Raw genomic sequence first — 14925 nt, forward strand, 5'->3', positions numbered from 1 at the left:
TGCCATAGGCTGAAAGTGAAAGGATGCAATAGATAGTCCACATAAATGGTGACCAAAAGCTAGCAGAGGTAGCTAAATTTATCAGGCAAAACAGACTTTAAATCAAACACTGTCACAAAAGAGTTGATTCATCAATAGAACAGAATAGCTATAAATGTATGTGTACCCAACATCAGAGCATATAAAAAACAAATATCAACAAAATAGAGAGGAGAAATAGAAAGGAATACATTGGTAGTAGGTGACCCTAGTATCCTACTTTCAACAATGGATCCAGATGGAAAAATCAGTAAGGAAAAAAGAGGACTTGAACAATGCAATAGACTGAATGGATTGGACAGATACATAGAGAATAGGTCACCTAACTGCAGCAGAACGCACATTCTCTTCAAACATACCCGGAGCCTTCTCCAGGACAGATCCTGTGTTAGGCCTTAACACATTCAAGAAGTCTTAAATCATATCCAATATCTTTTACAAGCACAGTAGTATGAAACTAGAAGTCAGTAACAGCAAAAAATTAGAAATTCCATAAATATGTGAAACTTAACACACTGTTGAATGGCCAAAGAGTCAAAGAAAAATTAAAAGGAAAATTTTAAATTATCTTGATACAAATGAAATACAATGTATCAAAACTTGTGGGATAGCGCAAAAGCAGTCCTAAGAAGGATAATTACATCAATAGATGCCTACATTAAGAAAAACAGAAAGAGCTCAAACAACGTAGCTTTATACCTCAAGATCCTAAAAACAGAATAACAAGCTAAGCTCAAATTAGAAAGAAAGAGAAAGAGAGAGAGAGAAAAAGAAAAGAAAAGAAAGAAAGAAAGAAAGAAAGAGAAAGAGAGAAAGATTAGAGCACAAATAATGAGAATGTAGAAAAATAACAGAGAAGATTGATTAAACTATGAGTTGGCTTTTGGAAAAGATAAAATCAAATACTGTATTGGGGTGGATCTTTAGCTAGACTTACTGAGAAAAAAGAGAAATTTCAAAAAAATAAAATTATATGTGAAAGAGCAGACATTTCAGTTGATACCACAAAACACAAAAGATCATAGAAGACTGCTATGAATTGGGTATGGTGGTGCATACCTGCAACCCCAGCACTCTGGGAGGCTGAGGCAGGAGGATGGAAAGTTTCAGCCCAGCCTGGAAAACTTACTAACTCAACAAGACCCTATTTTAGACTAATTCTAAAAAGTAGAAAAGTACTGGAGGTGTAGCTTAGTGTGAAGGCCCTCAGTTCCATCCCAATATCACACAGACACACACACACCTGCGCACGCTCACACACGTATAATGGAATACTATTTAACCTTTAAAAATGAAATGCTGTCATTTAGGACAACGTAGGTGAGCCTGGAAGACATTATCCAGGCTCAGATGACAAATACTGTATGATCTCACTTATAGTGGGCTCCAGGAGAGTTGAATTTATAGAAGCAAAGAGTAGAAAGGTTGCCAGGAGCTAACTGGGAGGTCAAAAGAGATGAAATATCAATAACACCAGATGATTAAATACTGGAGGTCTGTTAAAAGCACTGAAGCTACAGTTAATAATAACTTATTGTGATGTTCACATACACAGTTTCAACTGCTAAGAGATCTTAAATGTTCTCTCCACACTTTTTAAATTAAGACAGGCCTTCTACTTATGCCTTCATCATTTTCATAATTAAACTGCGTGGGAGAGCATTTTCATAATGTGTTCACATTTTCTTTGGCTCAATCTGCAGTTGCGGTTAGCCAAAAACATTGTATTTAGATGTCTCCACACTCTTGGCATACGAAAAATAAGAAATCAAAGCAATCTTGTTCTCAATTTTAGCTTCCATTTAAGAACTCATCTCAATTAGCAAAAGGAGGGAAACATGCTATTTCACTGCTATGTTACCACTACAAATACTATTGCTGCTGTTGGAGCTACTGGGTGAGACTGAGGACTCACTGCACACTATCCTAATTGATGTTTTTGTTTTGTTTTGTTTTTTTCTTCCGGTACCAGGAATCGAACTCACGACCTTGCGCTTGCCCGGCAGGCGCTGTGCCGCTGACCTAAATCCCCAGCCCCCACTGCACACTATTCTAAGAACCAGTGTCTCATTGTGTCAGTCAAACCTCAAGCTATGTTAGCAGGTCGGCACTATTACCCCCTCCCACCCCGCTGCCTTTCAGAGGAAGAAGTGGAGGTTTCCAGAGGTTCAGCATCCGGACCACAGCTCCCCTGCTGTTTGCTGAGCAGAGCGCGGCCGAATGGGCAGCTGGACCACACAGCCCAGCCTCTCCACTACTGCATTCCATTCACACAGAATGACATAAGCGCAGAAACAGAAGCAGACCACTCTCCTCCCACTCAAAAACTGTATAGCGTTTCCTTATTGTAAGCAGAGACAAGAAAGACAAAGAGAATGCAGAAGAGTCTTTTCTCCCCAGTAAAATGAGGTCTGAGAAACTTCTACAGAGATGAGCTGGTAAAAATAGTCTAAGTGTTGTCTTAGTTACTCTTCTGGTTGCTGAGACATAGTACTCAACACCCACAAGTTAAGGGAAGACAGGTTTATTTAGCTCACAGTTTGTAGAGGTGTTAGTCCATAATCAGCTGGCTCCGGGGCTGGGTGGCAATGGCAGAGGAGCAACAGTTCATGGTGGAGGAAGACAGCAAAAGCAACAGGCGAGAGGGAGAGAGAGACAAACCTCCTTCTGTCCCTTATACTGTATCCAGTCTACCGGGATTACAGCAGTGCCAATCCAATCAGTGGGCTGATCCAGCACTCACCTACCCTTCACCCCAGCACCCTTAACCCAAGCACTGTACCATGAATCAATCACACACTCCAGATTCAGCCACCCCTGAAAAAATCCTATGACCAAATGAGGCTTTGGGGGCACATCTAGACACAAACCATAACAAGTGTCAAATGATAATAATGTCTAGGACATGTCCTATGTTTGGTTTAACGTGGAACTTTCCTCTCATTACCTAGCCATGTGAGGAAAGAGCACATACACAAAATCATTTATTTTGCTGCAAACAGATTTTTCAAATTGTCTCTATTAAAAACCAAGCAAGCAGGGCACAGTAGTTCATTCTATAGCCCTAGCTACTTGGTAGGCTGAGGCACAAGGATCATAGGTTTGAGGCCCACCTGATCAGTTTAGTGAGACCCTGTCTCAAAAATTAAAAAGGGGTGGGGATGTAGCTCAGCGCTACATCCTCAGCACAATTTTTAGAAAAGGAAAAACAAAAAATAACATGTTTTATATGGTAGAACATCTGTGATGTAAATAAATTATTCATAATCCATAGTCTCATTTCTAACTGCACCTTGGAAAGAATGTTTTAAATTCCAAAGTCCAGATATGATCTCAGAAGGTCCTGAAGAAGTGATCTGGAGTGGCCCAGGCAATAGTATTTCTTTTCATTTTCCAGGTAGTGCGTAGCAGGCACTGAGAATACAACAACCCCGTGATACTAACAGACAAGAGCTTCTTTTTTTTTTTTCTCCTGGTACTGGGAATCGAGCTCACGACCTTGCACTTGCCAGGCAGGCGCTGTGCCACTGAGCTAAATCCCCAATCCCCAAGAAGACAAGAGCTTCTTTATAGCTCATCACTGACTAACCACATAATCCCAGTGAAGTTATTTCCTTTTTCTCAGCCTTAGCTTCCTGGTTTATTAGATGGGGATAGCCAGGTATAGTGCCACACACCTGTGATCCCAGCACTCTGGGAGGCTGAGGCAGGAGGACTGCAAATTCAAGGACCAACTGGGCAATTTGGCAATCTACCAATTTAGCAAGACCCTATCTCAAAATAAAAAATAAAAAAGGACCAGGAGGAAGTTCAATGAGAAGACCTGGTTTCAATCTCTAGTACCACAAAACAAAACAAAAAACAAAACAAGACAAATAAAACAATATAGGGATAACATGATTATAGCCCAGTGAAGGGAAATGGAAGTAACACTCGAAGAATCTAGAACAGGTCTGGGACATAGAAGTGTTCAAATATTCACTATCATGGTAGCATTAATGGTGCATACAATCACAATGATGATGATGATGATGATGATGATGACGATGGGATCTTTTTACCCGGAGTTGGGAGGACAGCATGGAGACCGTAACTTCAATCCCAGTAGGATTTTATAGTTTTTATCACGTGTTCCCTTATTCAGAACAAGCCTCTAGAACCAAATACAATTTCTAGCTCATTCTGAGGCAATATTTAGGTTCCATAGAGGGGGTACGGTAGCTCATAACTGTAGCCTACAACATAAAGGCACTTACCTGGGATTGAAATGAATTTTCCTGGGAACTTCTCTATGGTCTATGACCACTTTCTGATTGTCTCTGTAATTAATGGGGTCATCAGGGATCCTAAATTTGGCCATCTGAATTTCAGAATCACTTAGTTCAGCATGGGAAATTCTTGCATAACCCAACCTATAATAAAATGGGTATTATGTGTTAAAGTTTTACTATCACATAGAAATCTGATGAGTAGAACATATGCTTAGGCATGCATGACCTTAGTTTGGTGCCAGCACACCCCACCTTCAAAAATCTGATAAAATCAGGTAAAATCTTCATTATTTAGAACATAACACATTTTTTGTCATAAAGGCCCATAAACATGGGTGTGTCAAACCTGTGTTTATTCCTTAGAAAATTTCTTTTGATGAATTATTAATTTTAATTTTAGGAGTTTTATTATATTAAACAATGAGTGCTTAACAGGAAAAATAACAAAAATAAAGTATTATATTTTTAATATTTATTGAGTGTTTATAAAAAAAGCATAAAAATTTTCAACATCAATTGGTTTTTGGTGTACGAAGTCTAAAAAAAGAACAACAGAAATAAATTCCTACATGAAAATACCATAGCACTCTACAAAAAAAATCTACTTCAATTATCACACCTAACGCAGTCTTTACATGTGACAGCTGCTTGTTCCATACACATATATTGCTGACAGTGTGTGTTTTGCTTTCTGGCCTTTTGGTAGGATGTACTTAACATCTCACCTGTCTTGCTATTTTGTCGAGGGGTTATTACTATATTATGCAATGTGTAGTTAACAGGAACATAAAATATCAATAAAATAAAGTATTAAATTCTTAAGATGTATCGCACATTTAGAATAAACATCAGCATTTTCACATCAGCTGTGTACTTTCTTACAAAACCTAAGAGATATCAGAAATACAAATCTATGTGAACTACAGTGAAAATATCAATAGAACTCTACAACAAAAATAATCTTTGCTTCAATTGTCACACCTAAGACAATGTTCACACATGAAAGTTGCATGTTCCATAGGCAAATATCGCTTACACTGGTGGCAGTTATGTTTTGTTTTCTTGTCCCTTCCTCATCCTGACATTTTTTTTCTTTTTCTGGTACCAGGAACTGAACTCACGATCTTGCGCTTGCCAGGCAGGCGCTGTGCCGCTGAGCTAAATCCCCAGCCCTTTCTTGTCCTTTCCTGTAGGGCACAGTTGACATCTTTTTTGCTTTCCTGTTGTCAGGTAGGTCTTTGGGATGCTTTGCCCGCCCATTCACCTGTCAGCTTACCAGTGTGATCCACTATTTTTTTGCACAGTTCCCTGGGCAGAAACATTTTGTTTTCCCTCTACTGTAAATGATTTCTTATGAGTTCCAGTCTCAATCCTCTAAGAAAATTTTTCCATGGTATTTTGCACTTGTCATTTTCTTTGTAAACTATCAAACTATTTATGCCACACATGCTTAGGACTGAGTAAAACACAACCATTGGCCAAAGCTTTGTGTTTTGAGTGACATCATACTTGCTGCATAACTCATCAACACCTACTCCACCTTTGGTTTTGTTTTAGAAAGTTTCCATCTCAGCCTTCTATTTTATCAAGGTTTCTCTGTCAAAATTTCCATCATGGTGCAATGTGGACATCAGTAGTAGCAGTTTGTTTTCTTTGTCATATATGAGGCCAAAGTAAATCTTTCTGAAATGCAAGGATTGTACAATACAATTCTCTGTTTTGAAACTGCAACATTTCATTTGGAATTTCTGCTTTGTTCCTGTGTACAGTTCCTATGCTAGTCAACTTGCTCTCTGTTAGAAATGTAACATCACTTGGAAACTTGTAAACCAATCGTCAAATGTCACATTCCGATTAGTTTGGAAGACAGGAGCAACAAGTCTGTTCACATCATTTAGTTCATTACTATATAAATAAGGACCTGATGGATGAATTGCAGGCTAAATTTCTAAACTGAAAGCATGGTAAGTCTTCACATCTACAAGGGCATGAATTTTTATGCCATATTTTGACCCATCACTTTTCCATAAATCTTTTACATTCCTGTGATCACCATGAGAAAACCCTGCTAAATACAGCAGAGCTATGAATGCTTTTAGTTCAGCTACTGAGGTGTTATAATAAAAATATATTTTTGTATATGGCTATTGGTGCCTACAGAATGTTTTACTTATATTTCAGCCTTTGTGTATTTCACACTATCTTGTAGCATTTTGTCTGTTATAATTTCCAACACTGAATGGCAGTGCTGGCATCTGCTCAATACATTTCACCCCTGCCAAGACCCTCACTATATTTTCAGACCGAGTTCTAACACTGGACCATTCCATTTGATTGCATCACCATTTTGCAACATTTCAACTAGTCACATATATACCCACATTGCTGTTTTCTTCGTCATCTGAATCAAGGAGGCCTGTATTCCCTGTGTATCAGCTGATCCTTGTTTCATTTCACTGTCACAGAAACTTTGGCTCACATGGTCAACGTTAAAGTCATCATCATCATCATCATCGTCATCATCCACCCACACCATTCTTCTATTATGAAACATGTATTTTACTGTAATGTATTATATTCACCATCTAGGCAGGAGTAAGCTGATGATTCACTTTTGACCTCCTCCAAAACTTGTAAATCTAGTTTTTGAAGTGCCATTGTACTGAATTGGGCTACTTCTACCAGAAAAATCAAAAGAAAACTTTTCTAAAAACAAATCCTAGAGTGGTGTGGGTGGATACCCTCTGTGATGCTCAGGTAAACACGTGCCAAACCCGTTAGATGGACCAAAAAGTCTGTAAAAATTCTGGCTTGACACTTTTGCACAGATGCACACACATTGGCTTTCATTGTATCAAGTGGTAAACACAAAAACTGCTTCCTGTATCCCTCAGGGAAAGGTACTGAGACACACCACTGGCTACTATTATGCCAAAGTAAAAATCTACAGTAGAAAAGTAAGGGGTGTGTTTGTGGAACCCTGTGTTATGCTCTTGAGCCAGTTTCCCTTTCTAACTTGATGTTATATATCTCAACTAAAATTAACTTGACTGATTATTTCAAATATTATAAAAATATTGCTTTTATGACACAGTAAATGAAAAGTGACTATGCACATAGATTTAATTAACTAAATATACTTAGTAACCTTACTTTATTTTTTTACACTAATGGATATTCTATGTCTGTATAAACTGGTTCCCATGTAATTATGTCTTGAGCTAACAGCAGGATTCTTCGGAATGACAGGAGTATATGCCAAAATTATTTCTCATATTTTAAAATCTAAATACCACATGCATATTTTCAGCCACACTTACAAATCTAAAATCAAAGAGTTCATATCTCCGAAAAAATTCCACATCCTGTTTTGGTTTAGGATTTTCAGTTCTTCAGGAAACTCAGAGCACTTTATAGACATTATCCAAATGAATCTTACTGAGGAGCTCAGGCGGAAAATGGGGAAAACCACATGAACAAAAAATTCATTTAAATTTATTCATATTTTGCCTCTTCCAGAAAAGAAATTGCATTATTTCAGTCACTCACTTATTCATGAAGTAAATATACACCAAGTCCCTTTTACCTGTAGCACCTTGCTAGGTACTGGAGTAAGTAGTGAATAAGACAGTCCCTGCTTTCATGGAGCTTTCCTTCTAGTTGGGAGGATAAATTCAGTAAGTCCCTACATACAAAATCTATCAGACGGTAACTGATGCAAGTACTATAGAAGAAAAAGTAAGAAGGAAGGGTGGGAGGCAGGGATTACTACGGTATGTATAGAGGGTAGTCAGGACATAACTTTTGGTAATGTAATCCTGGAACAAAATTTTGATTGAAGTAAAGGGCATAAGTCATACGGCTACTGGAAAAAGAATGTTACAGGGAAGGAATAGCAAATGCAAAGATCCCGATGTGGGACTGCGCTTAATGTTTTTGGAAACCAATTCTACCATGACTGGAGTACAGGGCACGAGGGAGAACTTAGAAAAACGTAAGCTCGGGGTTGGGGTGGGAACACATGATGAAAATCTTTCCTTGCAGTCCATTTCAGACTGGATTTTTGTTTGAGAATGAGATGGGAATCTATCAGAAGGGTCTGGAGCAAAGATTCGCCATGGCTACTGTGAACAGCTTTCGAAGACCAAGGCAGAGAGACTCGTTAAAAGGCCACTGCATAATTCAGGTGGAAGATGAGGGGAGCTTTGGCCAGAGCGGTAGGAGGAGTACTTAAGTCAACCTGTAACTGCACACAAAATAGAAACAGAAAACAGAGTGGGCAGAGGCAGCAAGTCCACCCCGTGAGAGGCAAAAGAAGGAGCACAACTGACCGTCAGAGGGGCTGGAGCTGTCAGACGGGTTCATACATCTGCCTAACTTTAGAAGATGTGGTTCCTTATAATCCTAAATCACTATCTCTGATAAGTCTAGTTATTTATTCCCTACATCTCTAAGATCAAAATTTAAACTCATGTTATAGACATCCCCTTCAAGTGTATTTCCAAAGTCTTTGAAGGAAAGGGATTTGACAATACAAATCTTCCCCTGAAATAGGGAATTTTCCATTGCTGTCTAATATGTATTTATTAAGGACCTACTAAGTATGGGACATGCACTAGGTGACTGAGGCACTCAGCAAGGAGACAGCCATGTGCAGCACGCAGGAAGAACCCTCCCCAGACACCAGCCCAGCTGGCACCTCGCTCTTGGACTTCCAGCCTCTGGACCATCCACTCTCCTAAAGAGGGAATAAAGGTCTCAGACTCAGCAACAAGCTGTTATGGGCACTGGTTACTGTAAGTACCTCTGTTTCTTGGCGACCAATAGTTTTTGCAACTTGGAATTGTACTTATTTTGGTTTAGATAAAAAATATATTCTGATATCCTCCATCAAAATAACCATGTCTATCCATATTTGAACAGAAACAGTATTGTCAATCCGAGATTTAAAATACTTTACAAAACTAATTTTCAGCATGTTCTCTCCTACCTAATTTTTTTTGCAAATGCCCCAATAGCAGTGAAACTGTTTGTCCTGCAGACGTAAGGCAGGGTTGGGCCTTTTTGGGTTTCTTGATCACTAGGGTAACCAGAGCAACGTTACAGCATCTCAGAGCCCTCCCGGGCCCACCTCAGTGAGCACACAAAGCCACGGGGCTGTCTGAGGACCAATAAAGCTCATTGTCTTACAAGCACAGTATCCAAAGTCCTTAATAAGGGTCCACGGAACCTTGCAAGATCTGCTCCTTTCCCTCCTGGCCCACTCCTCCCTTCCCTTGCCCTCTCCTACCCGCCACACATACACATTGCTGCTCTGCTAGCTTCACTGCTCCTCCAACACAGCCAGCACGCCTCCCTTCGGACTTCTAAACTGGCTGGTACCTCTACCAGCTAGGGCCGGCTCCCAGAGAGCCACGCGGCTCCCTCGCTCAAATCCTGGCTCCAGTGTCATCCTGTCAGTAAGACTTACCCGCTTCCCTGCCTGTCACTGAAACCCACTCCCATACGCTCAGTTTCTCCTGCTCTCATCACTTCCGGAATACTACACCGTGAATTATTGATTATGTTTGCTGTCATCTTTCCTTCAAGCAGGGATGTTTTTGTTTTGTTTCTTGCTATTTCCCTGGGTCCTGGCAACCATTATGCTCAAGTGACACTGGCTAACCCACATGTGGATCAGAACAGGAGAACCTAACAGTTTGTTGTCACTAACGGTCACTCATGACTGAACAAGTCACAGCCCCTCGGGCAGCGAGGCTGGCTCTGCACTTTCATGTCATCCCTAAAAGGCAAGCATTATCTTTGAGAAATGCAGATCACAGAGCACAAGGCATTACGTTACTCGAGGGACACACAGTTTAATGTCAGCCTTTATCTTCAGGCCAGGATGCTTCCGGGTGATGAACTGCTCTGTGTGGGGGAGAGCAAGCCAAGAGGGGTCCACGCAGAAGCCCATCTAAGAGCCCCCTACACTGCTCCTAGGAAGGCAGGGAGAGAGCTATGGTCAAATGTCTCCGAACAGCTTCAGTGTTACCCAGAGAAGCCCGTGCGTTTCAGGGAAGGCCTCCAGCCTGTGCTCTGCACTGAAGAACCCTGTAAGTGGAGGGACCTGCCCCTCGAGCCTGTCTGTGTGGTCTGCTCCCACTGACCGGGCAAAGGCACCTCCCTCACTCTACTCCCGCCATGCTGGGTTCCAGGCTGGTACCAAGAAGTATGAGTCACACTCCCCTCGTGCCCTGCGCTGCCTGTCCCCTCTGCCCTAATGCCCGTCCCAGGGTATGCACAGGCTGACCTCCTGGCTCCATTCAGGCCCTGCCCGAGCGGCCCTCGTACGCTCCGCCACTCCTTCCTGTCTGGCTTGCTTCCTTCACACTCAGCTCCACCTGGCATAGTCTGTCATTCTTTCCCTCATTTATTCATTTTCTGCCTCCTTTCGCTGGAATGCAAGTTCTACGAAGGACAAGGACCTTGTGTTGTTCCTATTATGCTCCCATTGCTCAGAACAATACTGGTACATAATGAATGCTTATGCAGAAAGGTGAATGATTACTTCCTCCTTATTTAGTTTTAACCCACTCTTTGTTTTATTTAAAGAAATATTACCTTCAGAAATTATTTGTACTGTTATATATTTGAATTTTGAGATCTTTCATCTGAATTACTTTGCATCATGCATCTACACATTACTGTGTTAATGTTTAATAATTTAATAATCTTAATAACTTTATGAAGACTTTAATATGTAAATATTAAATATTTATAACATATATACCCTAAGATACCATTCGCAATATGGGGTGACACTTTTAAAACTATAATTTACCAGGGACTTCACCGTGCTACAGAGGTGGTGATCGGTTAGGCAGCTGAGATGACGGACCGGAAGCTGGCAAAGCTGGACTGAAGCCCGCGGTTTTCCCACCCCATGGCCCACGCTGTCCCCACCACGCCACGGAGTCAAAAGGGGGACCATTCCTGCCATATCTCAGCAGTTATGTGCTTATTCTGCTTAATAATTTATCCAGCATCCTCTTACATAATTAAGCTTAATTTGCTGAGCTCTTTATCCTTCTTAAATCATCAGGCCATGCTTTGAAAACACATTAAATAGAGTAACCAAACAATGTTTATAAAAGTAATGGAAATTAATGACTTCCGCAAAGGCTTTCCTTCTAGGAGAGAGCTACAGATGAAAGTAATAATAATACATTTAAAAAGAACAAAAACCAAACACTTGTGCTCACCTGACCAGCCCCCGATACATGATGTATTCACACCATCTGTCACGATCTGTGCTGTCGATATCCTGGTAAGGGGCAGAAGGAAAATGTTCACAGCATAGAAACCAAATTGTGAGCTGCAGTGGTAAGTATGCCTTGTTGCATGTCATTTTCTCTTTCTGGTCCCTACTGATCCTTGGAGTCTAATTGACTTGGTCATTCTACAAATGTTTCTTGAACACCTGCTATGTTCTCCTCCATCTCTGCACTAGAGGCTGGAAATACAAAGATAAAGGTGGCCTGGAGAGGGCGTTAGACAGGAACATATGTCAGTGATTCCAAGGTGGCGCCTGGCACCCTCCGGCTTTCCAAGTCTCTCATCGTAAAGAGAGAGCAGCACATCTTCAGGTCATGGGGAGGTGTGCTTTATGCACCCCAGCTTGACCACAGTGTCATGTCATCTGTCCCTGTGTCTGCACCCTCCCCTTCCTGAGCACAGGGGCTGGGACTCATTTCTGGCTGCCTAGCACTTAGCCGGAAGCCTGGTGCTCAGCAGGTAGGCGCTCAGTCTGTGTTTGTTAAATTGAACTGTGGAAATAAACACATTGCGAGAGAAATCATGGGTCTTTTTTATAGCAAAAGCTTGAAGGCAGGATCAGTTCTCATCACAGAGAAGCAGAAACATGTTTTTCTATAATGTGTTCAGAAGACTATAAATATGGAACTTTTATACTGAAAGAAGAAGAAATATTTATTTTCTTCTTTTGAAATATTCATTTTCTTCTTTTGAAATGTCTATAAATAAAGATACACCTGACTCTCACTGCCTCTAAATTTTACTATTAAAATTTAATTAAAATATTTTAAGTCATTAAAAGAATATACCACAATTTACTATTTCTTATTTTTTCTTTATTTTGTTAATTAATCTTTATCTTTATTTATGTCACATGGGTACTATTTTGTATACATGAAAATATATTTTTGTTGAGACAGGGTCTCACTATGTAGCTCAGGCTGGCCTTGAACTCACTGTGTAGCCCAGGCTGGCCTCAAACCCACAGTGATCCTCCTGCCTCCCCCTCTGAGTGCTGGGATTACAGGCCTGCACCATCATACCCAGGCAGAAATATATATTTCTTAAAAATTAATTTTAAAAATTTACAAATAAAAAAGCAAATAAAAGCACTGTTCTAGTTTGCCTTAGGAAGAAATTTAAAAAATTAATCATTTAGCTATCTATACTGAGAATAATAAACTAAGTATCTGTTTAACTGTTATTTTATTAGATGTTTAAAAAATCCTGTCAAATTTTAAGACTGCAGAATTTAAATACTCATTTGTTAAAAAGAAAAATCTGTTCATTCAAGCATTTATGATTGAAATTCCTCTCCACACTAATAAACTCCTTAGTGGGAAAAGCAGTGTCAGACCCCACTGCTAATCTTAACACAGCTTTTGACGTGGCTAGTGGAAACCAAGAGGGGATTAAATAAAAATCAAATAAAATTCTTCTTCCCTAATACCATGTATATCCTTCTCTCTCTCTCTCTCTCTCTCTCTCTCTCTCTCTCTCTCTCTCTCTCTCACACACACACACACACACACACACACACACACACACACGAGAGTATCCTCCCTTCCTGAGAAGGAAGCAGTTTTCCCTTAGATTTGCCATGTGTCATCTTGTCCAACGTCCTCTATTATTCTACAGAGCAGGTACTCGTACTTCTATCTCATTTGATTTTTTACACAGAGCCCGATGCATAAACCACACATACGTAAGGCTCAGCGGGCTTTTCAGACATTGGTTTATGTTTAATTCTGTTAACAACCCTGTGATACAATGGATATTCCTATCACAACTCACAGACGGGAGTGGAGGTCAGCTCACTGGTCAGTGAGGCTCCAGTGGGGAACAATGAGGAGGCCCCGTCAGGGGCAAGAGGCCCAGCACTGAGGCCCCAGCGTGTGCCTGGGCCACCTTGACTGTCCGGCCCGGCAGAGCCGCGCGCTTACTGCTCAAGTCCAGGCAGGCAAGGAGGAGACCGCTCGGGCACAGAACGGCGGGGAGGTGAAATGTTTCAAGCCATTATGTCTGACGTGGATTTTCACACAGCAAGAGGAAACGGATACAGCCCGGACTCTGCGCTCTGCAGGGTTCCCTCTGCCCCCTCGCAGCTCTCCTCCGTCTCCCTCCTGGGAGAGGCTGCCTTCTTTTCCATCACCCACCAGCCTCAAAACAGCCACTGTCCGGAGGCTTTCTCAAGGGCTCCGCTGGCCTTTCATTTGCGCTTCTCCAACTCTGCAAGCAACACCGCCCACTCGCATTGTTCCGGTGGTCACCTATACTGCGGCAATTCTTAACCTGCTCTCCAGTTCAGACGGCTGTCCTGAACTTCAGATCCACGTATCTATCCGCCTGTTGGACACCTCTAAAGTCCCACATATACCTCTAACTCAGCCCCAAGCCGAACTATCATTTCTTTGCAAAAACTGTTCTTCCTTATGTATTCTCAATAATAATGATAATAATATTATTATTGTAAATGTCACCATCATAAACATTCTGACCAGAGCCAGGAATCAGGAGTCTACTGTGACTTTACTCCCTGCCTTGTCCACAAATGTGGAGACTAACTCACGTCCCCAGCATCTACTATTCCAAAATTACTGCATCTTTAGCTGGGTACATGGCCATCAAGATGGAGTATTGTACCTCCTAAGCATCTGTGCCCCAAAGCTCGGCTGTATGATTGCACTTCCACCAAAGAAATGTGAGGAGATGTGTTGGGAGTCAGTTTCCTGCATCCTGCCGTTAGCGAGAACTTGCACGTGCTGGTGGCCCCTTCCTCTAACCTGCTAACTAGCACACAGATGTGTTCTACATGACTGGACCACAGGAGTGGAGCCACAGCCAAGGAACACAGATTCAAGGCACCATGGAGTGCCGTTACGGATGCTGATTCACCTGCCCAGATATTTACACGATGAAACACGTTTCTCTCATATTTGAAGCGCTGTTGTTTGTGTTCTGTCACATACTGAAAGCCTTCATCATGTCATGCTCTCTGCCACCTGTCTTCCCAATGTTCCACTCTAACAAGAGTTAAAGTAGCAGAATCAACATAAATGCACAACCCTTTTCCTCTGCAGATAGAGACGCAAAGTTAAAAACAAAATAAAGCCGGGTGTGGTGGCGCACGCCTATAATCCCAGCACTCAGGAGGCTGAGGCAGGAGGATCGTTGCAAGTTCGAGACCAGCCTGGGCTACAAAGTGAGCTCAAGGCCAGTCTGAACTCCATAGCGAGACCCTGTCTCAAAAAGACCAAAAAAAAAACCAACAACAACAAAAAAAAACCAAAATAAAAAGGATCAAGAAAAACACATAAGG

At 41.2% G+C, this 14925-nt stretch overlaps 1 protein-coding gene and 2 long non-coding RNA genes across 5 annotated transcripts in view; 2 read left to right on the forward strand and 1 right to left on the reverse strand.

The window, feature by feature from the left end:
- Positions 1 to 2561, forward strand: part of LOC102020731 — a 44350-nt gene extending 41789 nt beyond the window's left edge. For all 3 annotated transcript variants that reach the window (XR_001235746.1, XR_001235747.1, XR_001235748.1), the window contains one exon: positions 2012 to 2561. This is a non-coding gene — a long non-coding RNA (uncharacterized LOC102020731). The remainder of the gene's footprint in view (positions 1 to 2011) is intronic.
- Cwh43 (cell wall biogenesis 43 C-terminal homolog) overlaps positions 1 to 14925 on the reverse strand; it is a 50374-nt gene that overhangs the window by 2420 nt on the left and 33029 nt on the right. Inside the window, exons 13-14 of the mRNA XM_005392926.2 lie at positions 11555 to 11616; positions 4296 to 4451 (exon numbers count right to left, since the gene is read on the reverse strand). Of these exons, the coding sequence (XP_005392983.1) occupies positions 4296 to 4451; positions 11555 to 11616 (218 nt within the window). The remainder of the gene's footprint in view (positions 1 to 4295; positions 4452 to 11554; positions 11617 to 14925) is intronic.
- Positions 8930 to 12338, forward strand: LOC106149508. The gene is made up of 3 exons (XR_001235749.1): positions 8930 to 9106; positions 10192 to 10405; positions 11137 to 12338. It is a non-coding gene; the product is annotated as an uncharacterized LOC106149508 (long non-coding RNA).

Source organism: Chinchilla lanigera, unplaced genomic scaffold, assembly GCF_000276665.1.
Source record: "Chinchilla lanigera isolate Chin_1 unplaced genomic scaffold, ChiLan1.0 scaffold00046, whole genome shotgun sequence".
Classification (NCBI taxonomy): Eukaryota; Metazoa; Chordata; class Mammalia; order Rodentia; family Chinchillidae; genus Chinchilla; species Chinchilla lanigera.